Source organism: Arachis ipaensis, chromosome B8, assembly GCF_059453495.1.
Source record: "Arachis ipaensis isolate K30076 ecotype BB chromosome B8, ASM5945349v1, whole genome shotgun sequence".
In the NCBI taxonomy this organism is placed as follows: Eukaryota; Viridiplantae; Streptophyta; class Magnoliopsida; order Fabales; family Fabaceae; genus Arachis; species Arachis ipaensis.
In genome coordinates this window covers 13,463,186-13,476,551 of record NC_142443.1, presented here as the reverse complement: position 1 = coordinate 13,476,551, position 13,366 = coordinate 13,463,186, and the positions used below count along the sequence as shown (strand labels likewise).

Genomic DNA, 13,366 nt, shown 5'->3' with positions numbered 1-13,366 from the left:
TACTATCATCCAACATTTAATCGATTGTTTTGTGAAAACCTGAATTCCAATCGATTGAGTTATGAAAAATCTGAAATTCAATTAATTGTTTTATTAATCCAATCGATTGATTTTATAAAAAACACAATTTCACAACCCTATACTAATGTAACGGATTAAAGATAAAATTTTAATCAATCATAATTGTTAAAAAATTATTATGATTAATAGAAGATCTAATTCGGTATTATTTTTATTTTTGATTATGATAGATGAATAATAAAATAATGATTTATAAAATAAAAAATAAATTTTATAATTAAATAATATATAAAAGATTCATTTGTAATTAAAATTAGATAAAAACTATTTAATAGTTATTAAAAAAACATACAAAAAAAAATATATTTTGTTATGGAACTATTTAATGGTTCAAACGTCCTGAGACTATCGAATCTTTTGCCAACTATCGAATCTTTTGCCAACTGTCACATAATATGAATGGACTTTGTTGTCTTATGTTTAACACGGGATTGGATCGTATTAACGGTTAAAATTTTAACGCATTTACTAATGACTTTAAATCTATAAATCGCTACATTAAATTTCATACAAAATTTTTGCATTGAATAAGGGATTGTATACTCAACGTCAACGATGCTTCTTAGTTCTTACCGCCACCCTTTTTCCCTTGTTTCCCTTACCTCCTCTCTTGTTCCATTTACTAGACATTCCAGTGTCATGATCTCTTGATGTTGATGGTGCTGAATTTAATAAATGCCTCACATCCAGTATGCCGTTTCTAAAATGACCTTCACTTGATCTCAAACCCCTGTCCTCGGCCTTGTGCTTACCTGCCGATTTTTTACTGCTACGGCTACCACTATGCTTTCCACCAAATTGTCCAAGAATCAAACGCTGCAAAACATGGTACAGATAAGACTAATAGACTAATAGAGTCGTTACCATGCAAGTCAGGCAAAAAGAAGACGGGGAGGAGTTTCTTCCTAACTTATTTTTTGTTTTATTTTCCCTCAAGCAATACACATCTCAGTTCATCCCATGAATAAATAAGTATTTCAAATGTTTCTCCCTGAACCTTGAGGAATCCGTCAAAACATTTATCCTTTTCACAAATGCTTTGCAAACGTGGTTTCTTACATCAAAGAGAATATTTGAAACTAGCATTTGTCACAAGAAGTGTCATCTATGTTATTTTAGCAAATTTATATGCTAAATAGGACTATGCTGTAGATATAACTAATGTTTATAATAAGGATAGACAACTTCAATTTTCAAATGAATGTCGGCAAATATAAATCATTTACTACAAAAGAAAAATTTGAAAATAGAAAAGAAGTTAGGATACATATAGATTATGAGCAATGCTACATGACCAGCAAATATTATCACTTTTTACCATGACTTAGCCAGCAATAATTTGCACCCATATTTACAGGGGTTTTCCTCACAAGAACATTATATGCACCTATTTTTACCAAAGTTTGAACACATGAATCAATACAATTTGCATCCACATTTTTCAGAATTTGCACACATGAAATAGTAAAATTTATTTGTTAAAGATAATTTAGTGTTTATGCTGGTCAAATGATAGCCAAAAATAGTGAAAATTGCTGGTCCCCAAGAGTTTTTCAGATTATTTTTGCCTAATCAAAAAGTTTGTAAAAAGAAATTACCTCTTGAAGCATTTTCTGTTCTCTCTCCTTTTGTTTCTTCAGTATTGGACATGCCACACTTAGAGGTAATCTCTGTTTCTTGGGGGGCTAAATAAATGAAAACAAAAATCCATTAAAGCTTGCATCTTGATTCTTGAGCATGCTGCTGATAATACCATTTACAATGGTACATGATGTTAAAAAATAGCATCAACAGATAGTCCTCACCTTCCCACCAAGAGAGACGACCTTTTGATTCTCAATCTTTTTACGTTCTTTCCACGTCATTTGTGAGTAGCCTAATAAAAAATTGTTAATCATTAGTTATTATAACAAACAAATGCACTACAATAATAGATAGACATGGTGAGAAGGTGAATAAAACCAGTAAAACTGATAATGATAATCGTATATAGTTTAGCTCCACATCTCCAATATATAGAAACATTGTAAAACTCACTAAAACATGAATAAGGGCTAGAAAGGTACTTGGATAGTAACAAACTTGCCTACATCGAATCATGGTGGGAGGGTTACATGGGTTATAAGCAAGAAGGGAATAACGAACTAGACGGGCAGGAGATTGGTTAGAGCTATTTTGTTTTTCTCTTCCTACTTTCTGTTAAAGATGAAATTGGTTAGAATTCGAAAGAAAGTTGGCACTCCTTAACTTCTTCGACTATGTGTTTCCTTCATCTACCTATACTCTTTTCAAATTTTCCAGAGATTGAGATTATTAAAAAGTCCGCGTTCTAAGAAGAGATAAAAGGAGGATAAGAGGCTCGTTAAAATGTTTACTCCTATAACAATGGAATGATAAGTTCTAAAGATAATCTCACCAAATCCATGAACTACCAAAGAAAGTGAAAAGTGAATTCAGTGTTTGAAACAAAAGAATCTAAACACAACTATGGTGCACTAAGTTCCTATAGATTATGTTATTATGCCCTATCACAACTATCTAACAAAAATAAATTGGCATAATCCATAAAATTCTTTGGTTGCCAAGTATGTATAGTAAGGATTAAACTGCATCAGGGGAGAGCAAAGAAATCCGACCTATTACAAATAATAAATAGTAAAATCAGCCTGACATCGAAGTATATTATAACTGTTAATAATATTCTTTCTCTCGTCTTAATGTTATTCTTTTTTTATCAAAAAAAAAAAACACTAAGTAAAAGATCAAAACACATAAACAAGAGAAATTAGATTTACCAAAAGGTAAAGATAGGAGATAACAGCCAAGAAAAGGGAAAGGTTCAAATGAGAAAAGAATGAGGGACATACTAACATTTTCAACTTCTTTCATAATTTTCCTTATGTCCATCTCTTGATCCTGCATATCATTATGTTCACTTGGAGGCCCATGTCTCCCTCCTACCTTCTTATTCTTGTTCATCTTTCCCATCACTGCTTGAGAAATTGAAAGACAAAAATTGATTAGAAAAGTCACAAACAATTGAAAACTTTGAAACATAAATATATTCTAATGTAAATCTTAAAAATTAAAAATACAACATCAACCAAAGTCTCATAATCATAGTTATCAGAACCAAACCGATTGATCCGGTCATACAACCCAATCACTGGTTCAACTCACGGGTTCAACCGGTAGACTAGGTCACAATTAAATATAAAAATGAAATTACAAAACACAAACTTAAAATTAAAAATTCAAGAGCATGTCTTCACAAACACATTAATAATAATCAAGTATCAACTCTTAAACATAACTAATGATGCAAACATAGATAATAAACTAGTCACCAATACAAATACTTTCTCAATTAAAATGAACAAGAGTGCAAAACATGACATAATCAGTAAATTAATGATTAACAAACTAATCAAAAACATAAATTCAACTCATTTATAAATCAATCCATCAAATACCATTATACCAAAAGTCCAATACAGCCTATATAATAAGAGTCTCTATACAGAAACTCTCTGTTCTTACAGCAACAAATTCTTCTCAGTGATGATTTTCAGCAACAAATTCAACTCATTAATATTTTCAGCAACAAAAAAATTTAGCTCAGCAACAAATTCAAGTCAGTGATGATTTTCAGCAACAAAAAGTGTGGCTCAAAAGATGATTTACAGCAACAAATTCAACTCAACAGCAACCATAAATTTAGCTCAATGCAACAACAAATTCAACTCAATACAACAATAAATCTAACTCAATACAGCAACAAAAGATGGTTCAGTCATGATTTACAGCAACAAAATTGACGGGACAAGGGACAAGGGACAAGGGACAAGGGAAAAGGGAAATTGAAAAAGAGAGAAGAGGGGAATGCAGGGACTCACCAGCCACCATGGTCGACGGCGACTTAGCCACGAAACCGGCGAGAAGGAAGTGACGGAGAAGCCCCGGAGCAAGAATACGACGACGAGGAGGAGCCCAGGGACAAACTGTTGCTAGCGTCTGCTTTTTCCACCGATGACAACGAGCCGAGGGAAGGCGGAAACACACAGACCACGAGGAGATGCCGGCGACTGTGAGTGAAGACGAATAGACGACGACGAAGAGACCAGGGACAAGCTGCTGGATCTGGTTTCGTCTGCTTCTGCCGCCGGCGAGAGAGAGAGAGAGAGAGAGAGAGAGAGAGAGAGAGAGAGTTGACCGACTGGATCACCAATTTTCATCAAAACCGAGAGTCAGTCCGGGTCTGATGCAGGGGCAGTCCGGTGAGTGGCTCGACCGAAACCGACCAGGTCTGATATACAACATAAAATCAAATACAAAATGAAATTTAGCCAAATTTGAGTAAGCTTGTGATTACCTATTAGTGTTGGAATCAGGAAGATTATTAACAAGGTCCGTCAATAAATCAATAAAATAACTGATTCAATAATTTAATAATCTAATCAGAGTTCAATTTTTAATTAATAAAATTAAAAATTTATTTTAAAATGGTCTCATTTTTAACATTCAACTAACAACACAATTAAAAATGCTTTTAGACAAATTAACTCGACAAAATACATAACAATATGATAAAAAAAATATACAAAAAATTAACTCAACAAAAACATTAACCATCAATAAAATTATTTTAAAAAATTTAACAAAATACCGTTAACACAGTTATTTAACAAATATAAACAACATCAACAAAATTATATGACATTAACCATCATCAGAGTTTATTTGTAATTTTATACAAAATTAATAAAAAAATAACAAAAACAACTAAGCAAAATTAAAACAACTCATAATCATAAATATTAATCGGATATTTAATTAATGTAGGTTTTTTTGTGACTGAAAAATTAAAACAACTAAGCAGAAAAGAAAAACAAAGTTCAAATGGACTAAGAACACACAGGGCGATCTCTCTAAATACTTGTCTCCAACTCTTTCCAAGGCATTAGAAGCTCTACATGCTGAGAATGCGATCTCAACGCCGTCTTTGCCTGCCATGGTATCCACCACTGTGTTTGCATCTCACAGAATCGAGCGAAAATCAACATGCCACTTTCAAGTCATGATATCTCTGATTTTAAGCACCAAAGGATATACACACGACTAAATCCCCATAATGGTCCTCGAGATTGACGCCGTGCACCAAAATTGTCCCTGATATTCCAATTGCACCAATTACGTCCCTGAGATTGGAAAATTTGCACCATAGTGGTCCCTGACCCGTTTTCCGTTAACGGCGCGCTGACGTGGCTTGATGACCGGGATTTTTGATGACACGTGTCACCTCATGGTTTGGCCACGTGTAACGATATGATGATATGTCGGTCAACAACACGTGGCAAGCTGACATGGATGGGTATGCCACGTGTCGCAATGCTATTTGTCCACGTGTCATCCACAATGTCATCGTTACATGTGCACCAAATTGATCCCTTACTTTGCATCTAATGACTCATTTTAGTCCCTGAAATTGAATATCGTGCACCAAATTAGTCCCTTCATCAGTTTTTTTTTCATTTTTTTTTATAAATTTAAAATTTTTAATTTTTTTATACACTAATTTTAATTATATTTTTTATTATACATATTTTATAATAAATTTTTTATTAATAATGTTAACTTGTATCATTGGTGTACATGTTAACTAAAACCAAAACTTTATTATTACCTCTTGTGTTTATTTGTATCTGTTTTAATATTGTTCAAGTCATAGTTATAATAAGTACTTATATTAATTAATAGTGTAATATATGAAAAAGTCACCTAACAAGTTATAGATAAAATGAATTATTATAATCGACAGTATAAATCTATCTTATTAATTTAGTGAGAAGTTAATTATATAGGAAATCGGACATTCTTAAAATGGATAGTAATAATAAATTTATATTAGTTAATAAGTGTCTTATCAAGTATTCCTAAAATATTTATTAAAGTGTTAAATATTAAAAAAATTGTATTAAGGAATATTATTAGGCAACTACTCCCATGAAAATGCCAAAAACATCTTCTCATGATGATCCTTGTTTAAAAAGTGTAACTTATTTATTTAGCAACACTTTAAATAAAGGTAACACTTTTACTTCAAATAAAATCAAGCCCTACAATCTATCATCCAATGGTCAAAATGATGTATCTTCACATGAAGATAATCATTAAATCTTCATTGGAGTAGATACCATATTATTAAACTCTTAACTTACACTCTTTATTAAATCAATATCAATATGTCACATAATTCTTTTAATAAAATATTGTAGAAAAAAATTGTATAATTAAAATTAATATTTTAAAAATATTTTATAAAAACACTTGTATTTAAATAACTTGTGAAAAGATAAAATTAAAATTAGTGTATTCAAATATATAATGAGAATTTTAAATTTATAAAAAAAATGAGAAAAAACTGATGAAGGGACTAATTTGGTGCACGACATTCAATTTTAGGGACTAAAATGAGTCATTAGATGCAAAGTAAGGGACCAATTTGGTGCACATGTAACGATGACATAGTGGATGACACGTGGACAAATAGCATTGCGACACGTGGCATAATCTGACACGTGGCAAAATAGCATTGTGACACGTGGCATACCCATCCACGTCAGCGTGTCACGTGTCGTTGACCGACACATCATCATACCGTTACACGTGGTCAAACCATGAGGTGACACGTGTCACCAAAAGTCCACGTCATCAAGTCATGTCAGCGCGTCGTTAACGGAAAATGGGTCAGGGACCACTATGGTGCAATTTTTCCAATCTCAAGGATGTAATTGGTGCAATTGGAATTTCAGGGACAATTTTGGTGCACGGCGTCAATCTTGGGGACCATTATGGGGATTTAGTCGATATACACACCCATCATTATTATGAGAATTGTTAACAAGAATGAAAGTCTCCAGACAATCTGATTCGCAAATTACATCTCTTTGCCCCAAGTTCCAAGCTAAAAGAAAACCTCTCCAAATAGCAAACAACTCTCCTTGTAGAATATTACAACTCTCTATTATTCCCAAATAGTCTAGTTGCCAATTTTCGTTCCAGTCTCTGCTAACACAGGTAAAACCAATTCGATCACCAGAATCAGAATAACTAGCATCACAATTGTTCTTAAAAGTACCCATCGAAAGAGGAATCCAATAGCAACTAATCGTAGAAGGAATAGAAACTCATTGGAAATCAAAGACATTCTGAAGCTCCTTCTCGAAGGCTAGAGCCATACGAGCCACTTTAGAGGGAGGCTAAGGCTCATGCTGATTAAAAATCCCATTGTTCCTAACTCTCCGAATCTACCACAGACCAGAAAAGAATCTAAAAGGATGCTCTTTGCTATGGGGCAAGAACTAGTTCTTCAAATCCAGAGGATGATTAGAAATTTTCAGAGTCAGCCAAACAAGCTGAGCTTTCGGGCAATCCCGAATATAATAAAAAAATTATTTCCTAGCAAGTCAAGCAACTGGGACAACTATCTGCAGGTGACAGGCTTCTCCTGAGACAAAAAACAATAGTGGGTAGTGCCTCTCACAAACATAGCTAAGCCAAGAATTTGATCTTTTTCAGAACAAACTGGCATCAAATCCAAAGCCAATTTTCTCTCTCCTTCCATCCAAATATTTTCTTGCAGAGCCATAAGTAGCCATTATGGGTATCATAAACCTTAGCCGGCCTGCTGGACAAAGTCCAGCCTACCACTGAACCCGCTTGCACATCCGTGTTGTAGGAGAGAATGCTTTCATGCAAAACCTAGTGAAAAGGAGAATAAAGCTTCTCAAAGTGCCACTCTCCAGCCGACCATAGATCTAAAATCCGGAGATCCGAGTCAGAAATGTGAACATAATCCATCTCATACAAAGCTGCCCCTCTTTTCTCTATTTAGAGAACCAAAAATTCTGATCCAAATCCCAATGCACTAATCAAAACCATCCTTCAGAATATTCCAAATTTTACACAGACTCCTCCAAACATAAGATCCGTTATCCGTAGAACGGTTGAAAGCGTCATCCAAAGAAAAATGGTATTTAGCTGCCAATAGTTGAACCTAAACCTTGTGGGGATGATGAAAGAGTTGCTAAACTAGCTTTCTAAGAAGAGAAACATTAGCACAAAATAGATCTAGAATTTCCAGACCACCAAACTTCTTAGGAGTGACCAAAGCCTTCCAGCTAACAAGATTCAGCCCCAACCATTGGCTTGACCTTTTCAGAGAAAATTCGTCATCATAGATGCTATAGAATTTGTTATACCTTTGGAAAAGAGAGAGACTTGCATGGGATAAGTTGGAATAGCCGCTACAACTGAATTGATCAAACAGAGCCTTCCCACCCTGTTGAGTAAACGCCATTTCCATTTGGCTAGCCGTATTCGGATCTTATCCAGAACCTCATTAAAAAAAGCTCACGTCACTCTAGAATGACTAAAAGCAACCCCGAGGTATTTGCCTACATTCTAGACGAAACAGATGGGGGACACCCAATAAAGATTTCTTTTCTAGTCGCTGAAACATTACGGGAACACAATGCTTTTAACTTCTCCACATTAATCTTCATCCCAGAGGTTTTACAAAAACTCTCCAATGATGCCATCATATTTTGAACTTGTCGTTTCTCTGCTTTAGAAAAAAAGAAGCAAATCATCAGTGAATATTAAATGGAAAATTCTCGGACCCCTCTAGAAATAGCAACCGGCTTCTACCTCCCCACAACAACTTGATGGTTAATCAAGCAGGACAGTCTCTCTATACACAACACAAAAAGATATGGTGGCATAGAATTTCCTTGCCGAAGAAACCATCTAGGAGTAAAACTATCCAATTTATCACCATTCTAGAGAATAGACAAAGAGGATGAAGTGACACAACTTATAATCAGGTCGACTGTAGGAATAGAAAAATCGAATTTCATGAGGGTCTGCTTTAGAAACCTCCAATCAACTCTATCATATGCTTTTTCTAAATCAATCTTAAATGCCAGAGTTCCTTTCCTTGACTTAGTCCTTTTCATGAAATGAAGTACCTCTTGTGCTATAATAATATTGTCCGATGCTCCCCTTTCAGGAATAAACCCTCCTTGAAGAGGGCCAACAATATCTGTAAGATGAGGGCAGAGTCTGTTGACCAGAACTTTAGTGATGACCTTATAGACTAATAGGTCTAAATTCCTTCATCGATATCGGTGAATCCACCTTGGAAATTAGAACCAGAGGAGTCTCCATCATTCTTGAATCAATAGTACCCCCAGAGAAAGCTTCCTTAACCATATTCCAAACATCCTAACCAATAATCTCCCAGTATTCCTTGAAGAAGTAAGCTTGGACACCATCCGGACCCAGAGCCTTAAAGGAACTTATGCTAAAAATAGCTGATTTAACTTTCTCCATAGTAATAGCTATAGTAAGATTACGACAGGCTTCCTCATTTAAAGAAGGAAGTGGGACTTCATCCAGACACCCTAAATCAACATCCTCTAGCTGACAAAATAAGCTCTTGAAGAAAGATTCAGCTTCCTGGATAAGAGCCTCTAGATCCGTCTCCTACACACCATCTTTGAGAAAGAGACCATGAATCTTATTTTCTTTTCCACCGCACAAGTGTCTGAACATGGAAGAAGTTAGTGATTCTGTTTTCGAACTTCACCCACTATTCCCTGGATTTTTGAAACCAAAGAAGTTCCTCTTGTACAAGAGTGTTATTATATTCCTCAATCAACCTTCGTTCTTTTTGACGTATGAAAGAGTCTTCCCTCTCTTCCAAACGCTTCTGAAGATAATTAATTTGATGCTCCAATTCATATTTCCTAATGAAGATGTTACCAAACACTGTACAATTAAACTCAAGAAAATTCTTTTGCACCTCTGAAAGCTTGCCTTGCACCCCTTTAAAGCCAGACCACAAAGACTGTTTCACAATATCTCTGTAACTAGGATGAGTAGCCCAAGCCGCCATAAAACGGAAGGGTCTGTTCCTTTTCGGCTGCAAGCGCCCTTTACATCGCACTAAGATAGGATGGTGATCAGACTGCAGTCTATTCAGTATTTCTGCATAGGCCTCAGGAAAAAGAAATAACCATCCACTATTAATACAAACCCAGACAAGTCTTTTCGCCACCTCAATATTACTTTTCACCTCCTGTACTAAGTAAAACGTCTCCCAATAGTCTTCAAATCAAATAGAGCACTATCCCCTAAAGAATTGGCAAACTGATCAGCACGTCTACTCGAAAAATAACAACCCTTAGCTTCATGAGAGAAAATAACCTCATTAAAATCACTGAGGACAAATCAAGACCCTTGAAAAGATGAAAACTGAGCTACCAAATAATCCTAAAGAAGACCTCTTGTATTATGCTGAGGACTACCATAGATACCACTACACCTCCAAACTATATTTTCAAGCTGAACTTCGATTGTGATACACTGATCGCAAGCATCAACCAATTTGCAGCAAGTACCTTGTACTGAAGAAAGGAACCAGATACCACCCTTATGCCCAACTGTCTCTTCTCTATACCAACAGGATAGTAACGAGTCTTTCCCATAATAGTTTTAAATGTTGAAAGGGAGAATAAGTCACAACCACAATAAAAAAAAAATAGGTCTAAATTTCCTAACAAGCTCCTTACGATTCACTCGAGCTAACTTATTAGAAGCACCCTTAATATTCCAAACTAAGATAGTTATCCATTAAATAAAATTGAAAAGAGGATATCAAAATAAAAGGTAAAGTTAACTTGCACCACCAATCTCAGTAGAAGACTTGTCCCCTAGAATGGAACACCTTGGGCCTCCATGTACCACTGCCTTCTTCTTTATTGATGATGCACATTTATCCCGAGCCACAGTCATAGAGATCAGCGGCAGCACAACGCTCTCCAGACCTCCCTGCACCCCCTCCTTTTCAGATGTTGATGCAATACTATACTCCCGTGCCCCATTCACAGGAACCAGCGGCGATGCTACTCCCTTCTCCGGCGGAATCATGGCTGGACTCTCGAGGACAGGTGCCTCCCCTACCATGCCTCCAACTGGCGAGTTCTGCAAGGATGCCGGACGCGGATGTTTCCTGACGGAGGTCCCTTTCGTTGCTGGCATATGGGAAGATGACGACGCACATTGCTGGGTATGCCCGACCCAGACTCCCTACTCCGTGGACCCCTATGAAGGTTGTGCTTTGGGCTTCTGGTGGCCACCTGACCCAGAACAATTTTGATTGGATCCTTGGGCCTTCCTTGTTAAATTGTGGCCCAACTTAATTTTTTCTTTCTTCAGCACCTTATGCCAGCCCACTTCTCCCTCTCCACATGCCTTCTTCCCATTGGCCCCGTTCCATGCACGGAATCATCCCCAGATTTTGCACCCAAATTAGTGGTGTTATTCTTGCCTAAATTATCGGCCAGATCAACAGTTTTCATTCTGCCTGAATTTTAAATTTTCGGATCCGACTTGGCGTAGCCCTGTGCCTCCCCTTGAATAGAGTCAACCCTCTTCTCTTCCATAGGAACCCTACTCAAGCATTGAGATTTATCATAGCCATATCTTGCACAAAATTCACAAAACAAAGTTAGACTTTCATACTCCACATCGTAAGAGACACCCTCAACTATGATATTCTTGATCACCGGCAACCTTAAATTTATTTGAACACAAGCACGGGCATATCTCCCCCTATCTGCCAGTTTAGTGGCCAAATCGACTTTTACTGGGACTCCTATTGTAGCTGCAATACATAGCATTGCCTGCTCCTGATAACACTAGATTGGGAGACCGGAGACCCGAATCCAAACTAACGTAGAACCGAAAGATTGTTCACTTGGTCAGAAATCAACATCCCATGGTTTTACCGCGACGTAATGACCCTCAATCAACCAAGGCCCACCAAGCATGACACTACCAAATCCCACATCTAGTAGAGTGAAACTTTCTTTGATGCGCCATACTACCCTCAATTTATGAGAAAGAGCTGTGTAACTATACTTCCTGTCAAGGACCTTAATCACTAAGGCTTCTCTGTAAGGTTCATCCAAACATATCTTCGCCTCTTTCGTGAAGCTTACATACTGTGGCTGAGAATCACCCTGCTTGCCTATCACCGTCGCAATACCATCTCCTGATAGTGATCCAACGAGTGCAAAGGCCTTTGACCTTGCTGTACCAATGACCTTATCTCGAAAAGAGACCTTAGGAACCTTATGAAAATTATCCCGAAAAAGACCCTCCTTGTCACCATATGCAACCCACTCACACTCTCCCCTTATTTCTTCTGACAACATGGGCGTCATCCTCCCCGTGTTTCCCCTTCAATTCCTCGTGCCCGCTCTCTCCTTCGCTCGTATCTCTCCTAGGACATAGTAATAAATGTAGGTATAGTTCACATGAAAATTATTTTAAGCTTTTATTAAATTATTTTGAATTTAAATTTTAGAAACTAAAATAATTATACTATTTTAATATTTATATATATAAATTTAAAAGAAAAAAAATAAATACCAAATCTTTCATATTTCTATTGTATATTTGAACTTGTAAGGATTTATTTATATTGTATTAATATTTAATATAGGATTTTATATCAATACTATTTAATTTTTCTCAAAAATACAATTTCCAAACATTTATCTCATGCAAAATATGCTAATATTTTGAAATTGATAGATTTTGCTATCTTGTAGTCTTAAAGTATATACTAAGAAATATTAATTATATTTATTAATTTTTATTGAGTTATTTGAATTAAGTATATTAACCTACTTAATTGTGTTACCGGTACATGGAATTGTGATCATCAACAATGGCGCCAAAAACTTGGTGCTCTAAACGTGATTCACACTTTGTCACAACTCCATGTAACTAACTAGCAAGTGCACTGGGTCGTCCAAGTAATACCTTACGTGAGTAAGGGTCGATCCCACGGAGATTGTTGGCTTGAAGCAAGCTACGGTCATCTTGTAGATCTCAGTCAGGCGGATTCAAATGGTTATAGAGGTTTTAATAATTAAAAGATAAATAAAACATAAAGTAAGGTAGAGATACTTATGTAATTCATTGGTGAGAATTTCAGATAAGCGCATGGAGATGCTTTGTTCTTTCTGAACCTCTGCTTTCCTATTGTCTTCATCCAATCATTCATACTCCTTTCCATGACAAGCTGTATGTTGGGGGATCACCGTTGTCAATGGCTACCGTCTGTCCTCTCAGTGAAAAGGGTCTAGCTACGGGTTACGTAGGGCTAATCATCTGTCGGTTCTCACTTGTGTTGGAATAGGATCCATTGATC

General features: G+C 36.1%; 1 protein-coding gene and 1 pseudogene across 2 annotated transcripts; both read right to left on the bottom strand.

The window, feature by feature from the left end:
- Window positions 1-522: 522 nt before the first annotated feature.
- On the bottom strand, window positions 523-4,118 carry LOC107611855 (uncharacterized; annotated as a pseudogene). Its single transcript, XR_015896539.1, has 5 exons — window positions 3,978-4,118; window positions 2,949-3,071; window positions 1,887-1,957; window positions 1,680-1,766; window positions 523-897 (listed from the first exon to the last, which is right to left on the bottom strand). The product of XR_015896539.1 is annotated as an uncharacterized LOC107611855 (transcript).
- A 5,615-nt stretch (window positions 4,119-9,733) lies between these two features.
- LOC148547252 (uncharacterized) lies at window positions 9,734-10,631 on the bottom strand. The gene is made up of 2 exons (XM_088495358.1): window positions 10,545-10,631; window positions 9,734-10,222 (listed from the first exon to the last, which is right to left on the bottom strand). The coding sequence occupies exons 1-2, from the start codon at window positions 10,629-10,631 to the stop codon at window positions 9,734-9,736; spliced, it is 576 nt and encodes a 191-aa protein (XP_088351484.1).
- Between the last annotated feature and the right edge of the window lie 2,735 nt (window positions 10,632-13,366).